The sequence below is a fragment of the Oncorhynchus nerka genome, linkage group LG18 (genome assembly GCF_034236695.1).
Source record: "Oncorhynchus nerka isolate Pitt River linkage group LG18, Oner_Uvic_2.0, whole genome shotgun sequence".
Lineage (NCBI taxonomy): Eukaryota > Metazoa > Chordata > Actinopteri > Salmoniformes > Salmonidae > Oncorhynchus > Oncorhynchus nerka.
In genome coordinates this window covers 21,902,083-21,929,168 of record NC_088413.1, presented here as the reverse complement: position 1 = coordinate 21,929,168, position 27,086 = coordinate 21,902,083, and the positions used below count along the sequence as shown (strand labels likewise).

At 44.6% G+C, this 27,086-nt stretch overlaps 1 protein-coding gene across 1 annotated transcript in view; it reads right to left on the bottom strand.

Annotated features, from left to right (window-relative positions):
* The window catches only part of LOC135561821 (zeta-sarcoglycan), a 97,947-nt gene that overhangs the window by 19,683 nt on the left and 51,178 nt on the right, over window positions 1-27,086 (bottom strand). Inside the window, exon 5 of the mRNA XM_065003747.1 lies at window positions 8,907-9,030. Coding sequence (XP_064859819.1) covers window positions 8,907-9,030 — 124 coding nt within the window. The remainder of the gene's footprint in view (window positions 1-8,906; window positions 9,031-27,086) is intronic.

The window sequence follows — 27,086 nt, the reverse complement described above, 5'->3', positions numbered from 1 at the left end:
TACTGACCACCATAATAAACCTGAGACCTAGTGAGCAGACCCTAGTACTGTACTGACCTCCCATAATAAACCTGAGACCTAGTGCTGTACAGACCCTAGTACTGTACTGACCTCCATAATAAACCTGAGACCTAGACCATAGTGACAGACCTGAGACCCTCCATAATAAACCTGAGGCCTTTTCCAGCTGTAGTGACAGACCCTAGTACTGTACTGACCACCATAATAAACCTGAGACCTAGTCCAGCTGTAGTGACAGACCCTAGTACTGTACTGACCACCATAATAAACCTGAGACCTAGTCCAGCTGTAGTGACAGACCCTAGTACTGTACTGACCTCCATAATAAACCTGAGACCTAGTCCATAATAAACCTGAGACCTAGTCCAGCTGTACAGACCCTAGTACTGTACCTGACCCCAGCTGTATAATAAACCTGAGACCTAGTCCAGCTGTAGTGACAGACCCTAGTACTGTACTGACCTCCATAATAAACCTGAGACCTAGTAGTGACAGACCCTAGTACTGTACTGAGAGACCTGTAGTGACAGACCCTAGTACTGTACTGACCTCCATAATAAACCTGAGCTGTACAGACCCTAGTACTGTACCAGAGACCTGTCCAGTGACAGACCCTAGTACTGTACTGACCACCATAATAAACCTGAGACCTAGTCCAGCTGTAGTGACAGACCCTAGTACTGTACTGACCACCATAATAAACCTGAGACCTAGTCCAGCTGTAGTGACAGACCCTAGTACTGTACTGACCACCATAATAAACCTGAGACCTAGTCCAGCTGTAGTGACAGACCCCATAGTACTGTACAGACCCTGACCTGACCACCATAATAAACCTGAGACCTAGTCCAGCTGTAGTGACAGACCCTAGTACTGACCTCCATAATAAACCTGAGACCAGCTAGTGACAGACCCTACTGACCACCATAATAAACCTGAGACCTAGTCCAGCAGACAGACCCTAGTACTGTACTGACCCCATAATAAACCTGAGACCAGACTGACCCCATAATAAACCTGAGACAGACCCTAGTACTGTACTGACCACCATAATAAACCTGAGACCTAGTGACAGACCCTAGTACTGTACTGACCCCCATAATAAACCTGAGACCTAGTGACAGACCCTAGTACTGTACTGACCACCATAATAAACCTGAGACCTAGTCCAGCTGTAGTGACAGACCCTAGTACTGTACTGACCACCATAATAAACCTGAGACCTAGTCCAGCTGTAGTGACAGACCCTAGTACTGTACTGACCACCATAATAAACCTGAGACCTGTCCAGCTGTAGTGACAGACCCTAGTACTGTACTGACCACCATAATAAACATGAGACCTAGTCCAGCTGTAGTGACGGCATAATGCACACAGACAGAGGGGACAAAGACACAACAATGAAAGAAGCCTGTCCTATAGGTCTTTTAGAAGCGTGTGTGTGTGTGTGTGTGTGTGTGTGTGTGTGTGTGTGTGTGTGTGTGTGTGTGTGTGTGTGTGTGTGTGTGTGTGTGTGTGTGTGTGTGTGTGTGTGTGTGTGTGTGTGTGTGTGTGTGTGTGTGTGTGTGTGTGTGTGTGTGTGTGTGTGTGTGTGTGTGTGTGTGTGTGTGTGTGTGTGTGTGTGTGTGTGTGTGTGTGTGTGTGTGTGGGTGCGCCTGTCTGCTGCCTCAGCGTGACACTAGGACAATGTCAGACAGAACGCAGACCCCGCCACCGTCATTGCTTCCATCGTCATTGCCAAACATTGGACAGCTGTGATTTATCAGTTCTGAACTGATGGTTGATAACATACAGAGCATTCAGAAATTATTCACACCCCTTGACTTTTACAAATGTTGTTGTGTTACAGCCGGAATTTAAAATGTATTAAATGTAGATTTACACAATAGCCCATAATGTCAAAGTGGAATTATGTTTTTATAAATTCTTACAAATGTATTAAGAATGAAAAGATTAAACATCTTGAGTCAATCAATATTTAACCCCTTTGTTAAGCCAAGCCTAAATTTGTTCAGGAGTAATAATTTGCTTAACAAGACACATAATAAATTGGACAGACTTTGTGCAATAATAGAGCTTAAGATTTTGGATTGACTACCTTATCTCCTGACCCCACACATACAATTACTGTTACTGTAAGGTCCTTCAGTCCAGCAGTGAATTTCAAACACAGATTCAACCACAAAGACCAGGGAGGTTTTCCAATGCCTCACAAAGAAGGGCACGTAATAGTAGATGGGTCAAAAAAACAAAAAAATAACATTGAATATACCTTTGAGCATGGTGAAGTTATTTATTTCACTTTGGATGGTGTATTAATACACCCAGTCACTACCAAGATACAGGCGTCCTTACTTACTCAGTTGCCGGACGGGAAGGAAACCACTCAGGGACTTTCACCATGAGGCCATTTGTGACTTTAAAACAGTTACAGAGTTTAACGGCTGTGATAGGAGAAAACTGAGGATGGATCAACAAAATTGTAGTTACCCTACAATACTAACCTAAATTACGTGAAATGAAGGAAGCCTGTACAGAATAAAAAATATTCCAAAACATGCATCCTGTTTGTAACAAGGCACTGAAGGAAAACTGCAAAAAGGTGGCAAAGAAATGAACTTGAACTTTTTGTCCTGAATACAAAGCTTTATGTTTCTGGCAAATCCAACACAACCCATCACTGAGTACCACTCTTCATATTTTCAAGCATGGTGGTGGCTACATCATGTTATGGATATGCTTGTCATCTGCAAGAACTAGGAAGTTTTTTAGGATACAAAAAAAATGGAATAGAGCTAAACACAGGCATCACTACTACACAGGAGCGCCATTTGAAAGTAAATGCGTTTTTTGGCAGAAATGCCTTCTGGAACATGTGAACTTATATGTGCCTTAATAACAAACGTGTATACCATCTGTGAATGCGAATACAATTGTTAAATTACGAGCCTAGTTGGTTTAGCCACGGAAAAAGTCAGAAACCTTCCCGCTAGCCATGATTGGCTGAGATAATGAGTGGGCTGGATATGCCGAGAGATGAGTATGTATTGGTCTGCCATATAGCACACTTCTGTCTATAATATGAGCTGTTCAGTATGTGTTGGTAATCCATTCTAACGCGGCTTTTTGATAGATATCACGTAGTAGAACAGCATAAGTGTTGCTCTCCACTTTCTGGAGGACAGAGCTTTGAAATCAGTGGAATTGGAGAATGATAGCCAATGAGATGGAGAAAATTCTGGCGTTTGATTGCAAATATGCAGACGGAGTCGAAAAGAGAACACACAGAAGGTACAACTGACTAGGTATCCCCCTTACGCTGTCCCTTTCTTGTTTTTAATGTTTTTAATATGCGAGAGACGGGCTACCCCTGGTGGAAAGAGGCTGTACAAAATGAGTTGCAAATGCACGTAGTGACACGTCACGATGTAACGTACCGCGTCAGAGGGGTCAGGTTTTTCATCCTTTCTCCAATATTATTAGTCCATTATCACGTCAATCAATGCTGAATTGAAACTTAGTTCACACCCCGGATTTTGTTGCCAACACAGTCGCATTAGTTTTCATTGCAGCCTCGTTTGAATGTCACTGCGACAACTGTGGATAGACTATGTCTATGTACTCCGATATCAGAGGACTCTCTTCTGAGTTTTCCAGAGCGCAGAATAACAGCCGAATTCACGAACCTGTTGAATACGGCAGTAAACATGGGCAAAAAAGTGTAATTAAATTGTTGCCAGCAGCACCGTTGCAGTCACCAATGCTCTGATAACATAAAAACATCCCAAACAGCTCTGCTAGAGTGAGTAAAATGAGTGAGCCGTTCTCTCATTTGTGTCAGGAAGTAGCTAGCAAGTTAGCCAACATTAGCTTGGGTGCATGACTGCTGTTGTTAGATGAGAACGTTCAGATCTACCCTACTCCTCAGCCAGAGCATCCAGTGTGCACTCTGAAAGCGCCGAGAGCCAAACGCTCTGAATTTAAACGGACAATCTGACAATGCTCTGAGTTTATGAATGCCCAGAGCACGCTCTGGCACTCCAGATTACAATTACAAACAGACCGGTGGTATAAACCAGCCTTTAGTCTTGGAATGTTTGGTTGTTTAGTACATAGCCTCACGTGAATCCTTAAAGAGATGGGTGGTGCTAAAGCTTAAGAGGGTGTGTTGAGTGGAGACAACGAAGAGCTCTGCAGTATGCACCAAAACATTCAAGGGTCATTTTGTCAAAAGTGAGGTTACAAGTTTATCAAATTTCAAAGCAGAATTACTTTCCCATTGTTCCTAAACTGAATTGTATGACATACCGTTTTCTATCTCTGAGTCTCTACTTTTATCCAATGTAAAAAAACACAATTTCAAATGTTGCTACATAAGACCGAATCGTGCCGGCCAGTCACAAATGTGGAACAAGTCAAGGGTTATGAATACTTTCTGAAGGGACTGTAGGGTACTCTAGTTATGTTGGTTGCCATTTTGACAGATTTCCCCATTATTTCTCTCATATCTCATCTACAGTCAGACTGTAGTTCTGTTCCCAAACGCTAGAGAAAACATTATCTGGGTACGTCTCAAATGGCGCCCTATTCCCTTTATAGTGCACTACTTTTGACCAGAGCTACTGTATGGCACCTGGTCAAAAGTAGTGCACCAAATAGGGAATAGGGTGACATCAAATCAAATGTTATTGGTCACATACATGTGTTTAGCAGATGTTATTGCGGGTGTAGCGAAATGCCTGTAAAAGCAAACTTTTGGGAGGCAGCCTGGATCTTCATTCAAACAAATTAGACATACTGTAAGACCATATATGGGTTACCCGTGCTAGTTTGTCACCTTAGCTTTGTGGTTACATGTGTACAGGTGTATTTAGTTGGGCCCTGGTTGAAAGTGCCATTACGGCTGCCTTCAATGTCTTACTGTAAAGTCAGAGAAAATATGGTTTGATCATGACAGATTTCAGTCAAATGTTGCATACTAGATATGAGAAGTAGGTTTCTACTCAGGTTTCAGAGTTGTGACTGATGATGAGTAGGTGGAGGAGAAAGAGGGAGAAGAGGAGGAAGAGGAGAAAGAGAAGGAACGGCGGGAGGAAGTGAGTTACCACCACCACAACAACAAACATAGTTGAAACAGGAAGTAGTTCTAAGCGTCCACTTCAGTGCAGCTTTAGCAGTGGCTAAAAGGCTAAGAAGCTCAGAATAACTCCCACTTAACCTACACTGCATTCTTTCTATTACTACTTAGCCATTCTCTAAATAGGTTGAATGAGGGCAATTGAACTTTACGATATTCCGCTCTTAAAGTTGAATGGCACTAATGTACAATAAAAAAAGAGACAGTCAAAGGCTTTGGGCAATTGGAGGCTTCAAGATTTCATTTGAGTACCTGCCTGCTCTTTTCCGTTTACATGTGAGACATGGGGAGCTGAATGAGAGAGAGAATTCTATTGAAATTGAGAGAGAGAGACATGGAGAGCTGAGAGAGTTGAGAAAGGGAGAGTAAGGAGACCTAGGGATGAGAGAGAGAGAGAGAGAGAGAGAGAGAGAGAGGCCTCAGATGAGAGAGACCGAGAGAGTGAGTGAGAAATACAGAGAGAGAGAAAGAAATAGAGAGAGACCGAGAGATAAAGAGAGCGAGAGAAAGATAGAGTGACTAGGCCTTGGGATGAGAGAAAGAGAGCGAGACAGACAGAGCGAGTGAGTAGGCCTCGGGACTAGAGGAGAGAGAGAGGACTCTGTCAAGTCTCATTCCCTCTGATTTTAATGGAAATCCCGGAGAAGGCGATAAGATGCTCCCGAATCGGGAACCCGAACCCATTTGGATTTAATTCCAGGCTCTCCAAAGTTTTTAAACTTGAATGTAGCTCCTTTAAGTGCCAGCTGCTGACAACATCGATTTCGCGTTAAGCCCCGGTGTCCGATGTGGTTTGCCTTCCCTTCCAAATTGACAGAGACATCTATTTTCTCCTCTTCTCCCTCTTCTTCTGTCAACGTCCTCCATCACACGAGGAATAATTGAGAATTATAAAGAAAGAGAGAGGAAAGTAGGAGCAGTAAATCTAATTGGCTGTGTTCCCCAACTTCCTCATAGAGGCACATAAGTTGTAATTTGTGTGGCCGCCAAGGCTGGACTGATGAGGGAGGAAGTCTTTGCGGGACGAAGACAGGAAGGTCAGGACGTGTCACTGGGTGTCACGGCGCACAAAGACTGACAGAACTCCGTCACACTAAGGCTACAGAGAGGTCCATCTGTTTCATAACACCCCTCGTTGTGCGTCAAAGCCCACGGTTTGACGACAACGCTTTGTGTCAAGTGTCTAGTGCTCGTCTTACACTCTCTATGATCGTCTCTTCTCCTCTTCAGGGAATTGTCCTACCTCTAATGGTAGACCCTGATGAAGACAGACAGATCTACCTCTAATGGTAGACCCTGATGAAGAGAGACAGATCTACCTCTAATGGTAGACCCTGATGAAGAGAGACAGATCTACCTCTAATGGTAGACCCTGATGAAGACAGACAGACCCTGATGAAGACAGACAGATATACCTCTAATGGTAGACCCTGATGAAGACAGACAGATCTACCTCTAATGGTAGACCCTGATGAAGACAGACAGACCCTGATGAAGACAGACAGACCCGGATGAAGACAGACAGACCTTGATGAAGACAGACAGACCCTGATGAAGACAGACAGTTCTACCTCTAATGGTAGACCCTGATGAAGACAGACAGACCCTGATGAAGACAGACAGATCTACCTCTAAAGGTAGACCCTGATGAAGACAGACAGACCCGGATGAAGACAGACAGACCTTGATGAAGACAGACAGACCCTGATGAAGACAGACAGTTCTACCTCTAATGGTAGACCCTGATGAAGACAGACAGACCCTGATGAAGACAGACAGATCTACCTCTAAAGGTAGACCCTGATGAAGACAGACAGACCCTGATGAAGACAGACAGACCTTGATGAAGACAGACAGACCCTGATGAAGACAGACAGATCTACTTCTAATGGTAGACCCTGATGAAGACAGACAGATCTACCTCTAAAGGTAGACCCTGATGAAGACAGACAGACCCTGATGAAGACAGACAGATCTACCTCTAAAGGTAGACCCTGATGAAGACAGACAGATCTACATCTAAAGGTAGACCCTGATGAAGACAGACAGACCCTGATGAAGACAGACAGACCCTGATGAAGACAGACAGACCCTGATGAAGACAGACAGACCCTGATGAAGACAGACAGACCCCGATGAAGACAGACAGACCCTGATGAAGACAGACAGACCCTGATGAAGACCGACAGACCCTGATGAAGACCGACAGACCCTGATGAAGACCGTCAGACCCTGATGAAGACCGAAAGACCCTGATGAAGACAGACAGACCCTGATGAAGACAGACAGACCCTGATGAAGACCGTCAGACCCTGATGAAGACAGACAGACCCTGATGAAGACAGACAGACCCTGATGAAGACCGACAGACCCTGATGAAGACAGACAGACCCTGATGAAGACAGACAGACCCTGATGAAGACAGACAGACCCTGATGAAGACCGTCAGACCCTGATGAAGACAGACAGACCCTGATGAAGACCGCTTGTCTAAACATATTTAGTTATTAAATGATTACATCTGAGCTCCTAGAGTGTGAGGCTCTCCTTTTCTTTTTCAAGTGTTCTACTCCACTAGCCTAAACAGATGTGCATTTCTTTCGACTCCAGATCTACCTCTAAAGGTAGACAAGGTAGACATCTCCTATACAGGCAAGAGATGAAAAAGAAGAAGGGAAGAGGAGAAATTAGAAAAAAAAATGCCTTTTTATAGTTAAGTGACGATATACAATGATCCTTTACCGGGGATGTTGGAAGTGAATGAAATAGCGGGTGTAGTTACTAAAGCCAGGCTGGGGGCCTGGAGCTGAAAGGAGAGTGGGACACATCTCAGGAAGCAGCTAGTGTTCATTTAAAGGTGATCCTGTAACAGCAGGGAGCGGGACTCTGAAAGTCTGACAACGCTTGAGTTGTTTAGGACCAGTCACACAAACCAGTTCCACTTCAGCAGCGGCCATTGTGCTTAGCATGCAAACAACACGCAGGGGACATCATGGAGTTGGATAGAGGGTGCACTTCCTGAAGTAGACGTGGACATTGAAAAGACAGGATACGAGACCCTATCTAACTCTATGGGGGGGTGGGGGGACATCTACTTATCACACTGGCCTCTAACCTGTGACCTCTCACCTGCCCAGGATGCACTATGGGTCATAGCAACAAGGAAGTCTAATAGAGATTGAAGTGGTGCTTTAGGAGTTAGGAGTAAGTTACCTTCTAAATGCCACTAAGATTTACTATGAGACGAAAGGCTCTTCCCAAACCCTCCCCCCCCCCCACCCTGAAAAATAAGCTTTAAAAAGAAGAAGCGACAAATAAGTCAGAACTTACATAGTTATTTTTCCTCCTACTGTTCCATGCTATCAAACTATCAGTCTTGGAGAACACAGCTTTTCTTTCCGAGTTAATTACAGAGCTAATGACAAGGTTCGCTCCAGGGAAGTCTCGACAGCGCGCTGGGCCACAGACCGAAGAGCAGACAGACAGATACAGAGAGACAGACAGATAACAGGCACCTCATCATGACTGCAGCGTTAATGAGGTCACATCTCTCCCCAAATAAATGGAGAGGAGAACAAAGCTGGACAAGGTTGCACTGATTGATGGATCTCGTTAGGTTAATAAGACACTTAATGAACTCCTGCAACAAGCATCAGTATTGTAGCCCTCCTAAAACACACACACACACACCTCAACAACACACCCACCCCAACACACTCCAACCTGACCCCCGTCTCCCCCCTCTCACCTCTCCTTCTGACGACTGGAGCAACAGGTCTTTCCGGCAGGAGGCCTTGAAGTCGCCCACCCCGGCGTTGACCTCCACCCCTCTGGGAGCCTCCAGACTCAGGGTCCTGGTGGGAGACTCCAGCCTGCAGAGAACCAGACATCCAGGGATTCAATTAGACAACGAATCACTTTAGATTCAAAGGGTGACTTGAAGGATCAATAATGAAAACACAGTGTACAATTAGAATGTAAGTCGCCGATCGGAAAAAATAACTGAACTGAAACTTCTTTTAAAGCAGCATTTCTTTAAAAACTATAACACAGATCTAGCTGAGAGGATTTGATTGGACTGTGGTGTGAAAGGGAGGGGGACACTAAGTGATACACAGGCACATTAGGACACATATTTTCTCACTATTCCTCTCTCTCTCTCTCTGTGACACACAGGCACACACACACACACACACACACACACACACACACACACACACACACACACACACACACACACACACACACACACACACACACACACACACACACACACACACACACACACGGAAGCCTGGATGAGAAGTCTCCCTGTGGACTGAGCGGTCATCTGGTCCACTGGTCCATCAGGTTAGCTGGTGAAACAGGCCTCGGATAATTAACCACCTGACAGAAATGAATATATTGACTTAACGATCCCTCCTTCCAACTTCTCTGCAAAAAAAACCCTCACAGCCTCTTTCTCTTACACAGTCAGAATATCATACAATATCTATGAATAGCTCTGGTCCTTTCGGCCGTTTTAAAAGAGGAATTCAATCAGGTCATTGATTTTCTGTTGCTGCTCCGGCTGCTGTTCCGCCTGGTGATTCGGAGACCAAAAAAAAAAGAAAACATAAAAAGTTTCCATCCATCCAGAAAGCCAGGACCTTGGTGGTGATTCTTTATATGAAAAGACACCCGAGTCAGAGACTGTAGGTCTTATCGGTCCAGTTCATTATCATGCAGGAGCCGCCTTCCTGCGTTCCTTCTTGCCGGCAACGAGATCCGCCTTGACCTTCAGCGCCGTCCGCCAAGGCTTGTTTTATGCGGCGGACATGTTGTTTATAACATGACAGAGATAGGCAACGAGAGAATGCATCAACACAGTTATCGTCTTCATTTGACAACTTCTAAAAGCTCCGGGGGGAACGGAGGGGGGAGGTCATGTAATAATAGTTCTGGTGCATACACATTGTAAGGTAGTGAGGGAGGTTGTGACAGACAGAAACCATAGTCAGAAAAACTCCATGGAGGTTTCAGTCACAATATAAGTTAGATGTTTTCCAGGCGTATATATAGCTTGACATTCACCTTGACCTTTCTCCTTTAATGGCCCTGATGCCGCATCGCCATGTTACCGTTTGAGATCTGAACCCATGACCTTTTCGGTCAAAAAAAAAACCCACAACACCCTTCTGTGTCGCCGGTCGGGGCGACATAAATTGTTTAAAGTGTCAGAGAGCGCCGAGCGATACAAAGGTGTCGTCTGGCAGGAAGAGTGAGCCGACTTGAACGATGAGAAATGGTTGGAAAATGACATTTTCAAGCCTCTGTGACTTTTGTGACTACTTTTTTGAAGTCCCCATCTCCAAGAGAAGTTATATCCCGGGCTAAACTCGCTCCATGAATCTCCCAGAGGAAAAGAACAGGTGAGAGCCTTCAACTGGGTTGTAAAGGTTATACAACTCACAACACTTGTCACAGAGAGACGGGTAAGGGGATGACTCGGAACTATGGGTAATGGAGTATATGGGTACATGGAGGGTGGGGGTTCTGATCACTGAAAAGTAAATGTTGCATTTCGTAAAATTCAGAGCACTTAAAGCCGAATGCCAGTCAGGTGTAAAATAGTGTGTAGGCAGGTGTGAGACTCTGTATGTGTGAGACTCTGTATGTGTGAGACTCTGTATGTGTGAGACTCTGTATGTGTGAGACTCTGTATGTGTGAGACTCTGTATGTGTGAGACTCTGTATGTGTGAGACTCTGTATGTGTGAGACTCTGTAGGTGTGAGACTCTGTAGGTGTGACACTCTGTATGTGTGAGACTCTGTATGTGTGAGACTCTGTATGTGTGAGACTCTGTATGTGTGAGACTCTGTATGTGTGAGACTCTGTATGTGTGACACTCTGTATGTGTGAGACTCTGTATGTGTGAGACTCTGTATGTGTGAGACTCTGTATGTGTGAGACTCTGTATGTGTGAGACTCTGTATGTGTGAGACTCTGTATGTGTGAGACTCTGTATGTGTGACACTCTGTATGTGTGAGACTCTGTATGTGTGAGACTCTGTATGTGTGAGCCCGCAAGGCAAGAGCAGCAGAGAGGTCACCTGAAGGTGTTTCAAGGCTTCTCCATCTTCACATTTACAAACTAATGCACCGTGATCCTGTTTCTAACCATGATCCATCCAGTATAACCTACTACTAACTACAGTAGATTCCCTGACAAATCCTTAGGTTGGGTCCAAAAATGACAAAGTAAAAAAAGACATTTGCGTCCTGCCCGTCTGCGGCTGTGAAATGCAGCCCGGGAAATTGCAAATGGCAGTGAGACCCTGGGAATTTTGGGATTTTAATTTCATGAAAATGTAATTTCATGGCTCCATGCATCCCATCGGTGATAATTGAATCAATAGTGAAAAGACTGGGGTCCGTCCTTCGTTTCTGTCCGGGTCGCTGACGTGACGTACTCGACGGATGTGTGTCAGAACGTTTTGGCGTGTTTGCGGAAAGAGAAAGAGAGAAGAACAAAGAGAGAGAGAGACAACACATATACACCCTCAAAGTAGTAATCACTGAGCTCTTCAGTAAGGCCATTCTACTGCCAATGTTTGTCTATGGAGATTGCATGGCTGTGGGCTGAACTTTATACACCTTTCAGCAACGGACTTTGCTGAAATAGCCAAATCTGCTACTTTGAAAGGGTTGTCTACATACTTGTGTATAAATAGTGTATACACACCCTCAAAGCAGTAGTTAAATACTATTTTATTACACAAAAGCTTCCAGTCAGTCTCTCGTCACATTTACATAAAACATCCTCATCTGGCTGTCCTAATATGGACACCGTACCAATCAAATCCAGTACAAACCAGCAACTGAAACGCCAGGCTACGCTCTGAGAACAGCAGCTCTTACACGGCTAGCAACACAATCAGAACAAGGCACAAGCAGCTCTTTAACTTCCCATGGTGCACTGGGGCTCCCTGCTGAGAGTGTGAGTGGCTCAAAGCGGAGTGCCAGTAAAAGTGGCCTACCACAGACCGCTGTGAGAGGCTAACATGTCCCGGGGTGAAAACAAACAGATGTATTGAAGTGGAACTAGTAGGGTGAGAGTTAGAACAACAAGCTGATATGTGAGCAGCCAGACTTAGACACCTTTAGGGTTGGAAAATTGCGGTAACTTTCCCAAAATTCCCAGGTTTTCCAGAAATCTCTGTGGAAGATTTCTGGAAAACTTTAGAATTTTGGGAAAGTTAGTAGAATATTTCATCCCTACACCTCGTTCAACATAGACCAGCTAGGCTTTTAGGGCAGGTTCTCTGAACCTAGAGATTCTCTATTCCTTTTTAGTTCAGGAATGGGTTTAATCAGTGTCCGGTAAACTGGACCACATTAGACCAGGGGTTTGCAGCTACTAGGTGTGCAGGCTTTTGTTCCTGCCCAGCATTAACAAACCTGATCCAAATAGTCAAATCACAAACAGCCTGAACCATAATTAGTGTTTTAGGGCAGGGCCTGAACAAAAGTCTGCACATCCATTACATCCAGTCAGTCATGTGGTCAGGAGAAACATATGCTTCATATTTGATGATCTGGAAATACTAGTCTTTTTGAATTGGGTAAAAGAAAAATGAATCGAGAAATAATCTATATGTGGTTTTATCTCCCATTTCATCCAAGCTTGATGGAATCTGTTGTACTACTGCATGCCACCCCTCTGAGCGACCATATGCTGACTCATACTGCCTCCTGCTAGGAGAAGTAGAAGAAACACCATTGTTCGTCTGCCTGAAATGCCTGTCAGGTAGTCTAAAAGTATTGATGAAAACACTTCCCTTAAAGACAAGATAAAAGAGGAGAGTATGAGGACTGTAGGAAAAGATAGGAAATGAGGAAAGGAGAGGAAAAGAGGAAAGGAGAGGAAAAGACGAAAGGAGAGGAAAATAGGAAAGGAGAGGAAAAGAGGAAAGGAGAGGAAAATAGGAAAGGAGAGGAAAGGAGAGGAAATTAGGAAAGGAGTGGATAGGAGAGGAAAGGAGGAAAGGAGAGGATAGGAGGAAAGGAGAGGATCATTTTTCTTGGAGAGGGACTGAAACGTCAGGCGCTTTTGAGGTGATGTGACATTTCAAAAGAGAGAGAGACATGGGGGAGGGAGAAAGAGAGCGAAAGAGAGAGAGATAAAATGGGTAATACGAGTGTGCTCCTCACATTATTCTCTCTGTGCTAGATGTGTGAGAGAGACAGAGAAACAGAGAGAGAGATGATGAGGGAGCCGTAACAATGTGACATATTGTTCCACATACAGTGTCATTTCCTCTTTCCCTGGTCTCACGTGGTGGAGGGGAAACGTCCGACATTCTCTCACTCAGAACAAAAAATAAAATGCTGGGTCAAATGTAAGGTATTTGTGAAGACAGCACAAGGCCTCTCTCCTCCTCCTAGTGGCAGTAACACCTGCAGACCCAGGTTCAGTCCCAGGCTCAGTCCCAGGCTCAGTCCCAGGCTCAGTCCCAGGCTCAGTCCCAGGTTGAAGTGAAACGACACATAACGCCAGAAAGGCCGCTAGCTAAATCAGTGCAGGCTTCACAAGAAATCAATGGTTCAGACTTCTGGGGCGCTCAGTCAATCTGGCCCATGCAGCCCACCACTGGAGTGAGTCTTACGCTATAGGAGACGATGGATAGGGTGGATATTCTGCTGTGTGAGGCTGGATTCATAGATCCACTTCCAGCTGAAGTGGTTGGTGGGTTAACAGGAGGTATTAAAACCACTCTGAAGCATTATAACTGGGGCCACTAGGTTTAGGATAGTAAGGATAATCTAGGGTGGATATTCTAGGGTGGATATTCTGCTATGTGAGGCTGGATTGGTATCCCCTCCTATCTGAAGTGGTCATTTCACTTTCTAAAGTTGTCAATAGCATGGCATTAAAATGAGGGTAGGAAGAACTCAGGCATTCAGTCTGCTTATAACTTGAGATCTGTAGCAATTGGAGATTTGCCAGTGTATGCCTGTGAAACTCCAGTTAGGATTTGAGTCAATAACTAGGGCCCGAAGTTACTAACACCATGAACACTACTGCACACTGCCCTATCCCATCTGGCCAAGAGGAATATCTATGTAAGAATGCTGTTCATTGACTACAACTCAGCATTCAACACCGGCCCTTGGTCTCAACCCTGCCCTGTGCAATTGGGTCCTGGACTTTCTGAAGGGCTGTCCCCAGGTGGTGAAGGTAGGAAACAAAATCTCCACTTCGCTGATCCTCAACACTGGGGCCCCACATGGGTGCCTGCTCAGCCCCCTCCTGTACTCCCTATTCGCCCATGACTGCATGGCCATGCACGCCTCCAACTCAAATCATCAAGTTCGCAAACGTTTGCAGCCGTTTGATTACCAACAACGATGAGACAGCCTACAGGGAGGAGGTGAGGGCCCTCAGAGTGTGGTGTCAGGAAAACAACCTCTCACTCAACGTCAACAAAACAAAGGAGACGACCGTGAACTTAAAAGGGAGCATCCCCCCCATCCACATCGACGGGACAGTAGTGGAAAGTTCTAAGTTCTTCTGCGTACACATCACCGACAAACAGAAATTGTCCACCCACACAGACATTTGGCTTGTTACCGAAAACCCTCACAAACTTTTACAAATGCACAATTGAGAGCACCCTGTCTGGCTTTTTCACAGCCTGGTACAGCAACTGTACCGCCCTCAAACGTAAGGCTCGCCTGAGGGTAGTGAGGTCTGCGCAACGCATCTCCGGGGGTAAACTACCTGTCCTCCAGGACACCTACAGCACCAGACGTCACAGGAAGGCCAAAAAGATCATCAAGGACAACAACCACCCGAGCCACTGCCTGTTCACCCCGCTACCATCCAGAAGGCGAGGTCAGGACAGGTGCATCGAAGCTGGGACCGAGAGACTGAAAAACAGATTCTATCTCAAGGCCATCTGACTGTTAAACAGCCATCACTAACACAGAGGCTGCTGCCTACATACAGACTCAAATCAATGGCCACTTTAATAAATGGATCACTAGTCACTTTAAATAATGCCACTTTAATAAGGTTTACATATCTTACATTACTCATCTCATATGTATTTGTATATACTGCTCATTCATATATTTATATATATATATTCATATATGTACATATTCTTATTCCATCCCTTTACATTTGTGTGTATTAGGTAGTTGTTGTGGAATTGTTGGATTTCTTATTAGATATTACTGCACTGTCAGAACTAGAAGCACACGCCTTTCATTACACTCACATGAACATCTGCTAACCATGTGTATGTGACCAATAAAATGTGATTTGATTTGAGGCCTGTGATATATATATATCCTTTTTAGTAAGGATTTACTCTCTGTATACAAAAGCTCATGTTACAGATCAACAATATATTATAGGGTGAGGATGGCTGCATTTACACAGGCAACCCAATTCTAAACTTTTGCACAATTATGAGCAAAGGAGCTGATCTGATTGGTCAAAATACCAATTAGTGAAAAAAGATCAGAATTGGAAGGTGGCCAATCCATTTCGATCCGACTCGCAGATCCAGGTGTTGCCAGTAAATCTAACAAAAGCCCCTGAAAGTCCCAGCTGGTGAGTGTTTTCAGAGTGTTAAAAAAAGAAAAATGGTTGAAGACTATAATGATGTTTTGGTTGGAAGTAAAACAAGAGGACAGGTGATTAGACTAAGCCGGAGCTTCTCTCAGTCACTACATCTCTACTGGAAGGCTACTGATGGCTCAATAAGTATCCGTTAGATTTTTTTACCAGGAAGGCAGACGGACATCAATATGCCCGGGGCCTCGCGGGCCTCCAAACCGTCTACGCCCATTGCCGCGGTTACGTCTGGAGGGTGTCAGTAGCTGTTGTGGCCGCTTAGTGAACAGAAGGCGTGTTTCGGCGGTGAGATAGTTTGATAATATCAGGTTTTTGGAGCCCGCAAAAAAAAAATCAGTTTGAGTAAGACTAGGAGAAATGGCCAGAGGGTATTTCGGTTTGAGACGAAAGAAAACAGAATCTGATACACAGATACACACACAGATTAACTACAAACACGTGTACACACACACACACACATGCAAATGTACTGTGTTTAAATTTCACTTATTTCCAATTGCCCGCAGAAGAAGTGTCTAACCAAACATCAAATGAACAACGGTAAACACTGCACTCCATTAGCTGCAGCTTGTTCCAACACATGCTTGAGGAGACGGGGAAACTCCCAGCTGGCTACACACTGTACTGTAACCCCATTTATCTGGGCTGGACCGGACACATACAAACGGACCGTTTTAGAACACAGACAGTCTGCTTCACTCAGCTAAAATCTCCCACTCTGTCTATAAATTCCCCTTTCCAGAAGAGTGGTTCCTGTACAGTAAGAAGGCCCTCTGATGAGCGAGCACTAGGTGGAAGTTGGCTGCAGATACAGATCTGGTTTCCTCTCTCCACATCAACACCTCAAAGTAACTGTCCAGTGTTTCCAGATTTCCATGAAATATGACTTATAATTACAATATGAGTTAAATAGTTTTCCTTCCCAAAAGTTAAGTATGTTAAAAATCAGCTTTTCTATGTTTGAATTGTGTGGGCGTACCCCAACAACAGAATGGTGTGGACGTATACAGGTCATTAAAAATATCCATGACAAGTAAACAGCTGATTGGCCAGTTGAGATTTTTTTAAAGTATTTTTTTAAGTGGGAGTTTTACTTCTAATGTCTAATCTTTGGCCACAAATACAACTATCGGACAAAGGCGTGTCCGATCAACCCCAGGCAAAGGGGTTTTATTGCCACCCCTGGGTGTGTGTTGAACCCGATGGTCCTAAATGGAGTATTACATCAGAGCAAGAAAGAGAGAAGGGCTCTAGCAGTGGTATTCACAGACTTTGCCAAGGCATTTGACTCAGTGGCACATGAACACTTAATCCGTGTCCTGAAGGAGAGGGGACTGGATAGCCATATAATCAGACTAATCAAGGACTCCTACGAGGAGGTGTGCACGAGAATAAAGGTGAAGGAAGGAACCTCACCGCCAATCGAAATGATAGTGGGAGAGAAACAGGGAGACCCAATGTCGCCCCTCCTCTTCAACATTGCCGTAGACCCTCTAATTCACAAGCTCGAGAGCATGGGAGAGGGGTACAGGTTTGAGGGAGTAAGGTGACTACCCTAGCATTCGCTGATGACTTGGTGCTTATGAGCAGCTCTTTGGGGAGGGCATGCTACATAACATCCAAATATTGGAACGTTTCTGTCAACTTTCTGGCCTGCGCGTGCAGCCAAAAAAGTGCCATGGGGTCATGGTGAGACGCGGGGGTGGAGCATTCACTGTCAATAACTGTCAGGCATGGACAATTGAAGGGGAAAAGCTACACCGGATTGACCCAGATAAATCAGAAAAATATCTGGGCATGAAAGTGAACCCCTGGCTGGGGATTTCAAAGCCGGATTTGAGAGGACAAATCCTCAAGTGGGTCAGCGGAATCAATCAAGCGCCACTACAACCCAGCCAAAAAGTAAGCATACTAAACGCATATGCAGTCCCCCGAGTGATATATACGGTAAACCACGGGGACATCGGGACAGTCGAACTAACTATCCTAGATGGGATAGTTAAAAGAGCAGTGAAAAAGTGTCTGCACCTGCCTCCATCAACCTGTGACGGCCTGATCTATGCAGGAACAAAGACGGCGGCTTAGGCATTGTGAAGTTGGCAAAAATGATACCAGCAATCCAGGTGCGAAGGTTATTTAACCTGGCAGTGTCGTCAGACCCACTGACAAGGGCGGTAACGGGATACACAACGCCACGGGAGGAATTTTCTAAACTGTGGATACGGGCAGTGGGAGTCCCGGAGCAAACTCCGAACCTGGGAGAAAGACTAGATGCTATGATGCCAGTCGGGGAAGATGGCTCAAGCACAAAGGGAGCAGAGGTGGAGACAAAAAGCACAAGCAGCTGTGCAACAACCCCTCTAACTGGAGGTGGAAAGGATTGGAGGATTGGGAGGCGCTGCCAAGCCCAGGAAATGGAACTGGCAGGTTCCACCAAGACAAGATCAGCTACAGCTGGCTCGCAGATCCAGCAGCGCTGCGATTTAAACAGCGACACTATGTAGCTGTGCTTAAACTGAGGGCAAACGTATATCCTACAAGGGAGACATTGGCTCGCGGGCGGAACAAAGTGGAAGCCATATCCAGAAGGTGACCACAAGTTGGAAACAATGTCACACATCCTAGGGCAATGCCCGGCAGTGAAGGCAGCCAGGCAGTGAAGGCGGCCAGGCTGAGAAGGCGGGCAGGCTGAGAAGGCGGGCAGGCTGAGAAGGCGGGCAGGCTGAGAAGGCAGGCAGGCTGAGAAGGCAGGCAGGCTGAGAAGGCACACTACACGCAGAGGAAGCAGCGAAAGTGGGGTGGAAAGCACTCCATCTGCTATAAGAGACCTGGGTGTCCAGCCTGCTGTAAAACTAACATGTCAGCAACCAGGCCACAGAGCATCATAACCTCTGGGTTCACAATGACACGGCTATATACAGAGGCTGGTACACGCATACACACCAAATGATTTACATAACCCAACTCTGTTCAGGCCTTTTCCTATGCCTGTAATGCCTCTTTCAGTGTAACTAATTAATGGTTGACGGAAGAGAATGTTAGAATGTTGTTGCTCAATGTCCCGGTAAATCTGCCTGATAATGAATAAAAGGCGCTTTGGTTTTTGTCAAAAAAGACCCAGATGGTTGTTCCTGTACATAGCCCACATACTAAAGAAATACAGCGCCGGCTGCGTTGACCTTAGCCAAGGATTTTCATTCACTTCCAACCCACCTGATCCGATGGACATTATTATTAAAATGGGCCACAAGAGTGAAGCGAATCGTCAAGCTTCCCACAGAACCAACTTCCGTTTCGAGCCAAACCTCCATGAAACTTTTCCTTACTTTCAGTCAAACTTGCGAAACACTTTCCTAAAGAGCCTCATTCACTTCAGAGAAACTTTCCTAAAGAGCCTCATTCACTTCAGAGAAACTTTCCTAAAGAGCCACTTTCACTTCAGAGAAACTTTCCCAAAGAGCCACGTTCACTTCAGAGAAACTTTCCTAAAGAGCCATGTTCACTTCAGAGAAACTTTCCTAAAGAGCCAAGTTCACTTCAGAGAAACTTTCCTAAAGAGCCACGTTCACTTCAGAGAAACTTTCCCAAAGAGCCACATTCACTTCAGAGAAACTTTCCTAAAGAGCCATGTTCACTTCACAGAAACTTTCCTAAAGAGCCATGTTCACTTCAGATAAACTTTCCCAAAGAGCCACGTTCACTTCAGAGAAACTTTCCTAAAGAGCCATGTTCACTTCACAGAAACGTTCCTAAAGAGCCATGTTCACTTCAGATAAACTTTCCTAAAGAGCCATGTTCACTTCAGAGAAACTTTCCCAAAGAGCCACGTTCACTTCACAGAAACTTTCCTAAAGAGCCACGTTCACTTCAGAGAAACTTTCCCAAAGAGCCATGTTCACTTCAGAGAAACTTTCCCAAAGAGCCACGTTCACTTCACAGAAACATTCCCAAAGAGCCACGTTCACTTCCGAGAAACTTTCCCAAAGAGCCACGTTCACTTCACAGAAACATTCCCAAAGAGCCACGTTCACTTCCGAGAAACTTTCCCAAAGAGCCACGTTCACTTCACAGAAACATTCCCAAAGAGCCACGTTCACTTCCGAGAAACTTTCCCAAAGAGCCAACTTAAAACTTTACTTCATGAGCATCACTGTACTGCACTGTGGCTTTGGAGGGAAGGGGGATATGTGGGGAAGATCTCTCCCAAAGCCCTTGACTGTGAGTGGGGTTGGAGTCTCGAAGGGGTTCCCCTTTGACCGGGGGTAGGGTGGTAGAGTTGTCAGGGGGTACAGAGAGGGAAGAGGAGGATATCGACTGGACCTGTTCCTCTGTAGTTCTTTGGATGAGGCTTTAATTGAGTCTGGACCTCTGTGAACTCTATGGCTTCATTCCAAATGGACCCTATTCCTTATATAGTGCACAACTTTTGAATAGGGCCCATAGGGCTCCGGTCAAAAGTAGTGCACTATGTAGGGAAAAGTAGTGCACTATGTAGGGAAAAGGGTGTCATTTGGGACGTAGGCTATGTGTCGACGTCCAACAGCTTGATCAATGCGCATCTGATTATGGAGCCAGTGTTAGCTAGTGGAATTAGCTGATTGCTGATGACACGCACTCTCTGTCTTCTGACTCTTGTTTGAGATTTTGTTCTCTTTAATCAAACTCCTGTCTCTCTCTCTCTCTCTAATTTTACCGTCTGTCTCTCTACTGTCTCTCTCTTCTTTTACCTTCTGTCTATACGGTCTCTCTCTCTCTCTCTCTTCTTTTACCGTCTGTCTCTCTCTCTCTCTCTCTCTTCTTTTACCTTCTGTCTCTACGGTCTCTCTCTCTCTCTTCTTTTATCTTCTGTCTCTCTCTCTCTCTCTCTTCTTTTATCTTCTGTCTCTCTCTCACTCTTATTTTACCTTCTGTCTCTCTCTCTCTCCCTACTTTTACCGTCTGTTTCTCTACGGTCTCTCTCTCTTCCTACTTTTACCGTCTGTCTCTCTACTGTCTCTCTCTTCTTTTACCTTCTGTCTCTCTCTCTCTCTCTCCCTTATTTCACCGCCTGTCTCTCTACGTTCTCTCTCTCTCTCTCTCTCTCTCTCCCTATTTTTACCGTCTGTCTCTCTACGGTCTCTCTCTCTCTTTTTTACCTTCTGTCTCTCTCTCTCTCTCTTCTTTTACCTTCTGTCTCTCTACGGTCTCTCTCTCTCTCTTTTTTTTTACCTTCTGTCTCTCTCTCTCTTCTTTTACATTTGTCTCTCTCTCCCTCTCCCTTCTTTTATCTTCTGTCTCTCTCTCTCTTATTTTACCTTCTGTCTCTCTCTCTCTCCCTACTTTTACTGTCTGTTTCTCTACAGTCTCTCTCTCTCTCTCCCTACTTTTACCGTCTGTCTCTCTACTGTCTCTCTCTTCTTTTACCTTCTGTCTCTACGGTCTCTCTCTCTCTCTTCTTTTACCTTCTGTCTCTCTACGGTCTCTCTCTCTCTTCTTTTACCTTCTGTCTCTCTCTCTCTTTTTTTACCTTCTGTCTCTCTACGGTCTCTCTCTCTTCTTTTACCTTCTGTCTCTCTCTCTCTCTTCTTTTACCTTCTGTCTCTCTATGGTCTCTCTCTCTCTCTCTCTCTTCTTTTACCTTCTGTCTCTCTCTCCCTCTCCCTTCTTTTATCTTCTGTCTCTCTCTCTCTCTCTTCTTTTATCTTCTGTCTCTCTCTCTCTCTTATTTTACCTTCTGTCTCTCTCTCTCTCTCTCTCTCCCTACTTTTACCGTCTGTTTCTCTACGGTCTCTCTCTCTCTCCCTACTTTTACCGCCTGTCTCTCTACGGTCTCTCTCTCTGTCTTCTTTTACCTTCTGTCTCTCTACGGTCTCTCTCTCTCTCTTCTTTTACCTTCTGTCTCTCTACGGTCTCTCTCTCTCTTTTTTTTTACCTTCTGTCTCTCTCTCCCTCTCCCTTCTTTTATCTTCTGTCTCTCTCTCTCTCTCTTCTTTTTATCTTCTGTCTCTCTCTCTCTCTTTTTTACCTTCTGTCTCTCTCTCTCTCTCCCTAATTTTACCGTCTGTCTCTCTACAGTCTCTCTCTCTCTCCCTATTTTTACCGTCTGTCTCTCTCTCTCTCTCTCTCTCTGTCCTCTATTTTTTTACCTCTGTCTGTCTCTACGGTCTCTCTCTCTCTTTTTTTTACCTTCTGTCTCTCTACTGTCTCTCTCTTTTTCACCTTCTGTCTCTGCGGTCTCTCTCTCTTCTTTTATCTTCTGTCTCTCTCTCTTCTTTTACCTTCTGTCTCTCTCTCTCTCTCCCTACTTTTACCGCCTGTCTCTCTACGGTCTCTCTCTCTCTCCCTATTTTTACCGTCTGTCTCTCTCTCTCTCTCTCTCTCTCCCTATTTTTACCGTCTGTCTCTCTACGGTCTCTCTCTCTCTTTTTTACCTTCTGTCTCTCTCTCTCTTCTTTTACCTTCTGTCTCTCTCTCTCTCTTTATTTTACCTTCTGTCTCTCTCTCTCTCTCTTTTACCTCTCTCTCTCTCTCTCTCTATTTTTACCGTCTGTCTCTCTACTCTCTCTCTCTCTTTTTTTACCTTCTGTCTCTCTCTCTTCTTTTACCTTCTGTCTCTCTCTCTCTCTCTCTCCCATATTTTACCATCTGTCTCTCTACGGTCTCTCTCTCTCTCTCTCTTTTTTACCTTCTGTCTCTCTCTCTCTTCTTTTACCTTCTGTCTCTCTCTCTCTCTCTTTATTTTACCGCCTGTCTCTCTACGGTCTCTCTCTCTCTCTCTCTCTCTCTCCCTATTTTTACCGTCTGTCTCTCTACGGTCTCTCTCTCTCTTTTTTTACCTTCTGTCTCTCTCTCTTCTTTTACCTTCTGTCTCTCTCTCTCTCTCCCCTATTTTACCATCTGTCTCTCTACGGTCTCTCTCTCTCTCTCTCTTCTTTTACCTTCTGTCTCTCTCTCTCTTCTTTTACCTTCTCTCTCTCTCTCTCTTTTACCTTCTGTCTCTCTCTCACTCTTCTTTTACCATCTGTCTCTGCCGTCTCTCTCTCTCTCTCTTGTTTTACCTTCTGTCTCTCTCTCTCCCTCTTTTTTTACCTTCTGTCTCTCTCTCCCTCTCCCTTTTTTACCTTCTGTCTCTTTACGGTCTCTCTCTCTCTCCCTCTCTTCTTTTACGTCTGTCTCTCTCGTCTCTCTCTCTCTTCTTTTACCTTCTGTCTCTCTCTCTCTTCTTTTACCTTCTGTCTCTCTACGGTCTCTCTCTCTTTTTTTTTACCTTCTGTCTCTCTCTCTCTCTTCTTTTACCTTCTGTCTCTCTCTCCCTCTCCCTTCTTTTATCTTCTGTCTCTCTCTCTCTCTTCTTTTATCTTCTGTCTCTCTCTCTCTCTCTCTCTCTCTCTTTTTTACCTTCTGTCTCTCTCTCTCTCTCCCTAATTTTACCGTCTGTTTCTCTACGGTCTCTCTCTCTCTCTCCCTACTTTTACCGTCTGTCTCTCTACTCTCTCTCTTCTTTTACCTTCTGTCTCTCTCTTCTTTTACCTTCTGTCTCTACGGTCTCTCTCTCTCTCTTCTTTTACCTTCTGTCTCTCTACTGTCTCTCTCTTCTTTCATCTTCTGTCTCTGCGGTCTCTCTCTCTTCTTTTATCTTCTGTCTCTCTCTCTCTTCTTTTACCTTCTGTCTCTCTCTCTCTTCTTTTACCTTCTGTCTCTCTCTCTCTCTCCCTACTTTTACCGTCTGTCTCTCTCTGGTCTCTCTCTCTCTCTCTCTCTCTCCCTATTTTTACCGTCTGTCTCTCTACGGTCTCTCTCTCTCTTTTTACCTTCTGTCTGTCTCTCTCTCTCTCTTTTCTCTCTTTTACCTTCTGTCTCTCTCTCTCTCTTTTACTCTGTCTCTCTCTCTCTCTCCTTATTTTACCTTCTGTCTCTCTACGGTCTCTCTCTCTCTTTTTTTTACCTTCTGTCTCTCTCTCTCTTCTTTTTACCTTCTGTCTCTCTCTCTTCTTTTACTCTCCCTATTTTACCATCTGTCTCTCTACGGTCTCTCTCTCTCTTTTTTACCTTCTGTCTCTCTCTCTCTTCTTTTACCTTCTCTCTCTCTCTCTTTTTTTTTACCTTCTGTCTCTCTCTCTCTCTCCCTTATTTTACCGCCTGTCTCTCTACGGTCTCTCTCTCTCTCTCTTCTTTTACCTTCTGTCTCTCTCTCTCTTCTTTTACCTTCTCTCTCTCTCTCTCTCTTCTTTTACCTTCTGTCTCTCTATCACTCTTCTTATACCTTCTGTCTCTCTACGGTCTCTCTCTCTTTTACCTTCTGTCTCTCTCTCACTCTTCTTTTACCATCTGTCTCTGCCGTCTCTCTCTCTCTCTCGTTTTACCTTCTGTCTCTCTCTCTCCCTCTTTTTTTACCTTCTGTCTCTCTCTCCCTCTCCCTTCTTTTACCTTCTGTCTCTTTACGGTCTCTCTACGCTCTCTCCCTCTCCCTTCTTTTATCGTCTGTCTCTCTACGGTCTCTCTCTCTCTCCTTTTACCTTCTGTCTCTCTCTCTCTTCTTTTACCTTCTGTCTCTCTACGGTCTCTCTCTCTCTTTTTTTTTTTTACCTTCTGTCTCTCTCTCTCTCTTCTTTTACCTTCTGTCTCTCTCTCCCTCTCCCTTCTTTTATCTTCTGTCTCTCTCTCTCTCTTCTTTTATCTTCTGTCTCTCTCTCTCTCTCTCTTATTTTACCTTCTGTCTCTCTCTCTCTCTCTCCCTAATTTTACCGTCTGTTTCTCTACGGTCTCTCTCTCTCTCTCCCTACTTTTACCGTCTGTCTCTCTACTCTCTCTCTTCTTTTACCTTCTGTCTCTCTCTTCTTTTACCTTCTGTCTCTGCGGTCTCTCTCTCTTCTTTTATCTTCTGTCTCTCTCTCTCTTCTTTTACCTTCTGTCTCTCTCTCTCTCTCTCTCCCTACTTTTACCGTCTGTCTCTCTACGGTCTCTCTCTCTCTCCCTATTTTTACCGTCTGTCTCTCTACGGTCTCTCTCTCTCTTTTTTACCTTCTGTCTCTCTCTCTCTTCTTTTACCTTCTGTCTCTCTCTCTCTCTCCCTTATTTTACCGCCTGTCTCTCCACGGTCTCTCTCTCTCTTTTTTTACCTTCTGTCTCTCTCTCTTTCTTTTACCTTCTGTCTCTCTCTCTCTCTCCCCTATTTTACCATCTGTCTCTCTACGGTCTCTCTCTCTCTCTTCTTTTACCTTCTGTCTCTCTCTCTCTTCTTTTACCTTCTCTCTCTCTCTCTTCTTTTACCTTCTGTCTCTCTCTCACTCTTCTTATACCTTCTGTCTCTCTACGGTCTCTCTCTCTTTTACCTTCTGTCTCTCTCTCACTCTTCTTTTACCATCTGTCTCTGCCGTCTCTCTCTCTCTCTCTTGTTTGACCTTCTGTCTCTCTCTCCCTCTTTTTTTACCTTCTGTCTCTCTCTCCCTCTCCCTTCTTTTATCGTCTGTCTCTCTACAGTCTCTCTCTCTCTTCTTTTACCTTCTGTCTCTCTCTCTCTTCTTTTACCTTCTGTCTCTCAACGGTCTCTCTCTCTCTCTTCTTTTACCTTCTGTCTCTCTCTCTCTCTTCTTTTACCTTCTGTCTCTCTACGGTCTCTCTCTCTCTTCTTTTACCTTCTGTCTCTCTCTCTCTTCTTTTACCTTCTGTCTCTCTCTCGCTCTCCCTTCTTTTACCTTCTGTCGCTACTGTCTTTCTCTCTCTCTCTCTTCTTTGATGTCTGTCTCTCTATGGTCTCTCTCTCTCTCTTCTTTTACCTTCTGTTGCTACTGTCTCTCTCTCTTCTTTTACCGTTGATCTCTACTTTCTCTCTCTCTCTCTCTCTCTCTCCTCTTTTCACAAACCACAGAGGACAATAGACACAAACCACAGAGGACAATAGACACAAACTACAGAGGACAATAGACACAAACCACAGAGGACAATAGACACAAACTACAGAGGACAATAGACACAATCCACAGAGGACAATAGACACAATCCACAGAGGACAATAGACACAATCCACAGAGGACAATAGACACAATCCACAGAGGACAATAGACACAATCCACAGAGGACAATAGACACAAACCACAGAGGACAATAGACACAATCCACAGAGGACAATAGACACAATCCACAGAGGACAATAGACACAATCCACAGAGGACAATAGACACAAACCACAGAGGACAATAGACACAATCCACAGAGGACAATAGACACAATCCACAGAGGACAATAGACACAATCCACAAAGGACAATAGACACAATCCACAGAGGACAATAGACACAATCCACAGAGAACAATAGACACAATCCACAGAGGACAATAGACACAAACCACAGATGACAAATAGACACAAACCACAGAGGACAAATAGACACAAACCACAGAGGACAACAGACACAAACCACAGAGGACAATAGACACAAACCACAGAGGACAATAGACACAAACCACACTTACACTACATTTTAGTATTTAATATGTGATGTAGGAGAAAGAATTTGGGGTTAGATGGAACCAATATGAAAAAGTTTCAACAGGGCATTCTAGGAACAGGGTCCGGGGTTAATCGAAAGGACTTTATCCCCGTTTTCCTGGGGTCGCCGTCAAGCAAACTGTGTCCAAACTTCTAAAAGAGTCTATAACTATTGGCGTGTCTATCCTGCTGTGTAGGCTTGTCTGCTCCCAAATGACACACCATTCCCCTTAGTGCATTACCAGGACTCTAGAGCTCATAGCACTCTGGTCAAAAGTAGTGCAATTAATAGGGAGTAGGGTGCCATTTGGGATGTATTCTATGTTCATTTGTATTTTAGAGGGTTACACCATAACATACATCATTAGCCTCAAATAGACTCCATCAAGTCATTACACGTTTCATTTACTTTAACTGCAAAATCGGGGGACTTTTATAGAGAAAGGGGGAAGAGAACGAAAGAAAGGGGGGACAAACGACCACGGCCAACAAGCGGATTTGATCAAAAAATGAAAAGTAAAAAAGTGATACCAAATCCAAAAACAGAGAAAGAAGCCCTGGTCCAGATAATTAGCAGCGATTCACCTCGATCGCCTGTTAAGTAGGAGTCCTAATGAACACACTTATATTAAACAACTATAAAAAGGTGGGGATAGGAACTTGATTCATTTCTATGTTTCCATTCTGCCGAACAATTAATGAGTGAGAGACGAGGGAGTGAAATATGTAAAGCGTGTAATACTGAATTAACCCCCGACGCAGAGCGGAGAGAAAGGCCACGGCCGGTCAGTCAAAAATGCGTCACATTTCAGTTCACTCAGAGGTAAGGGATG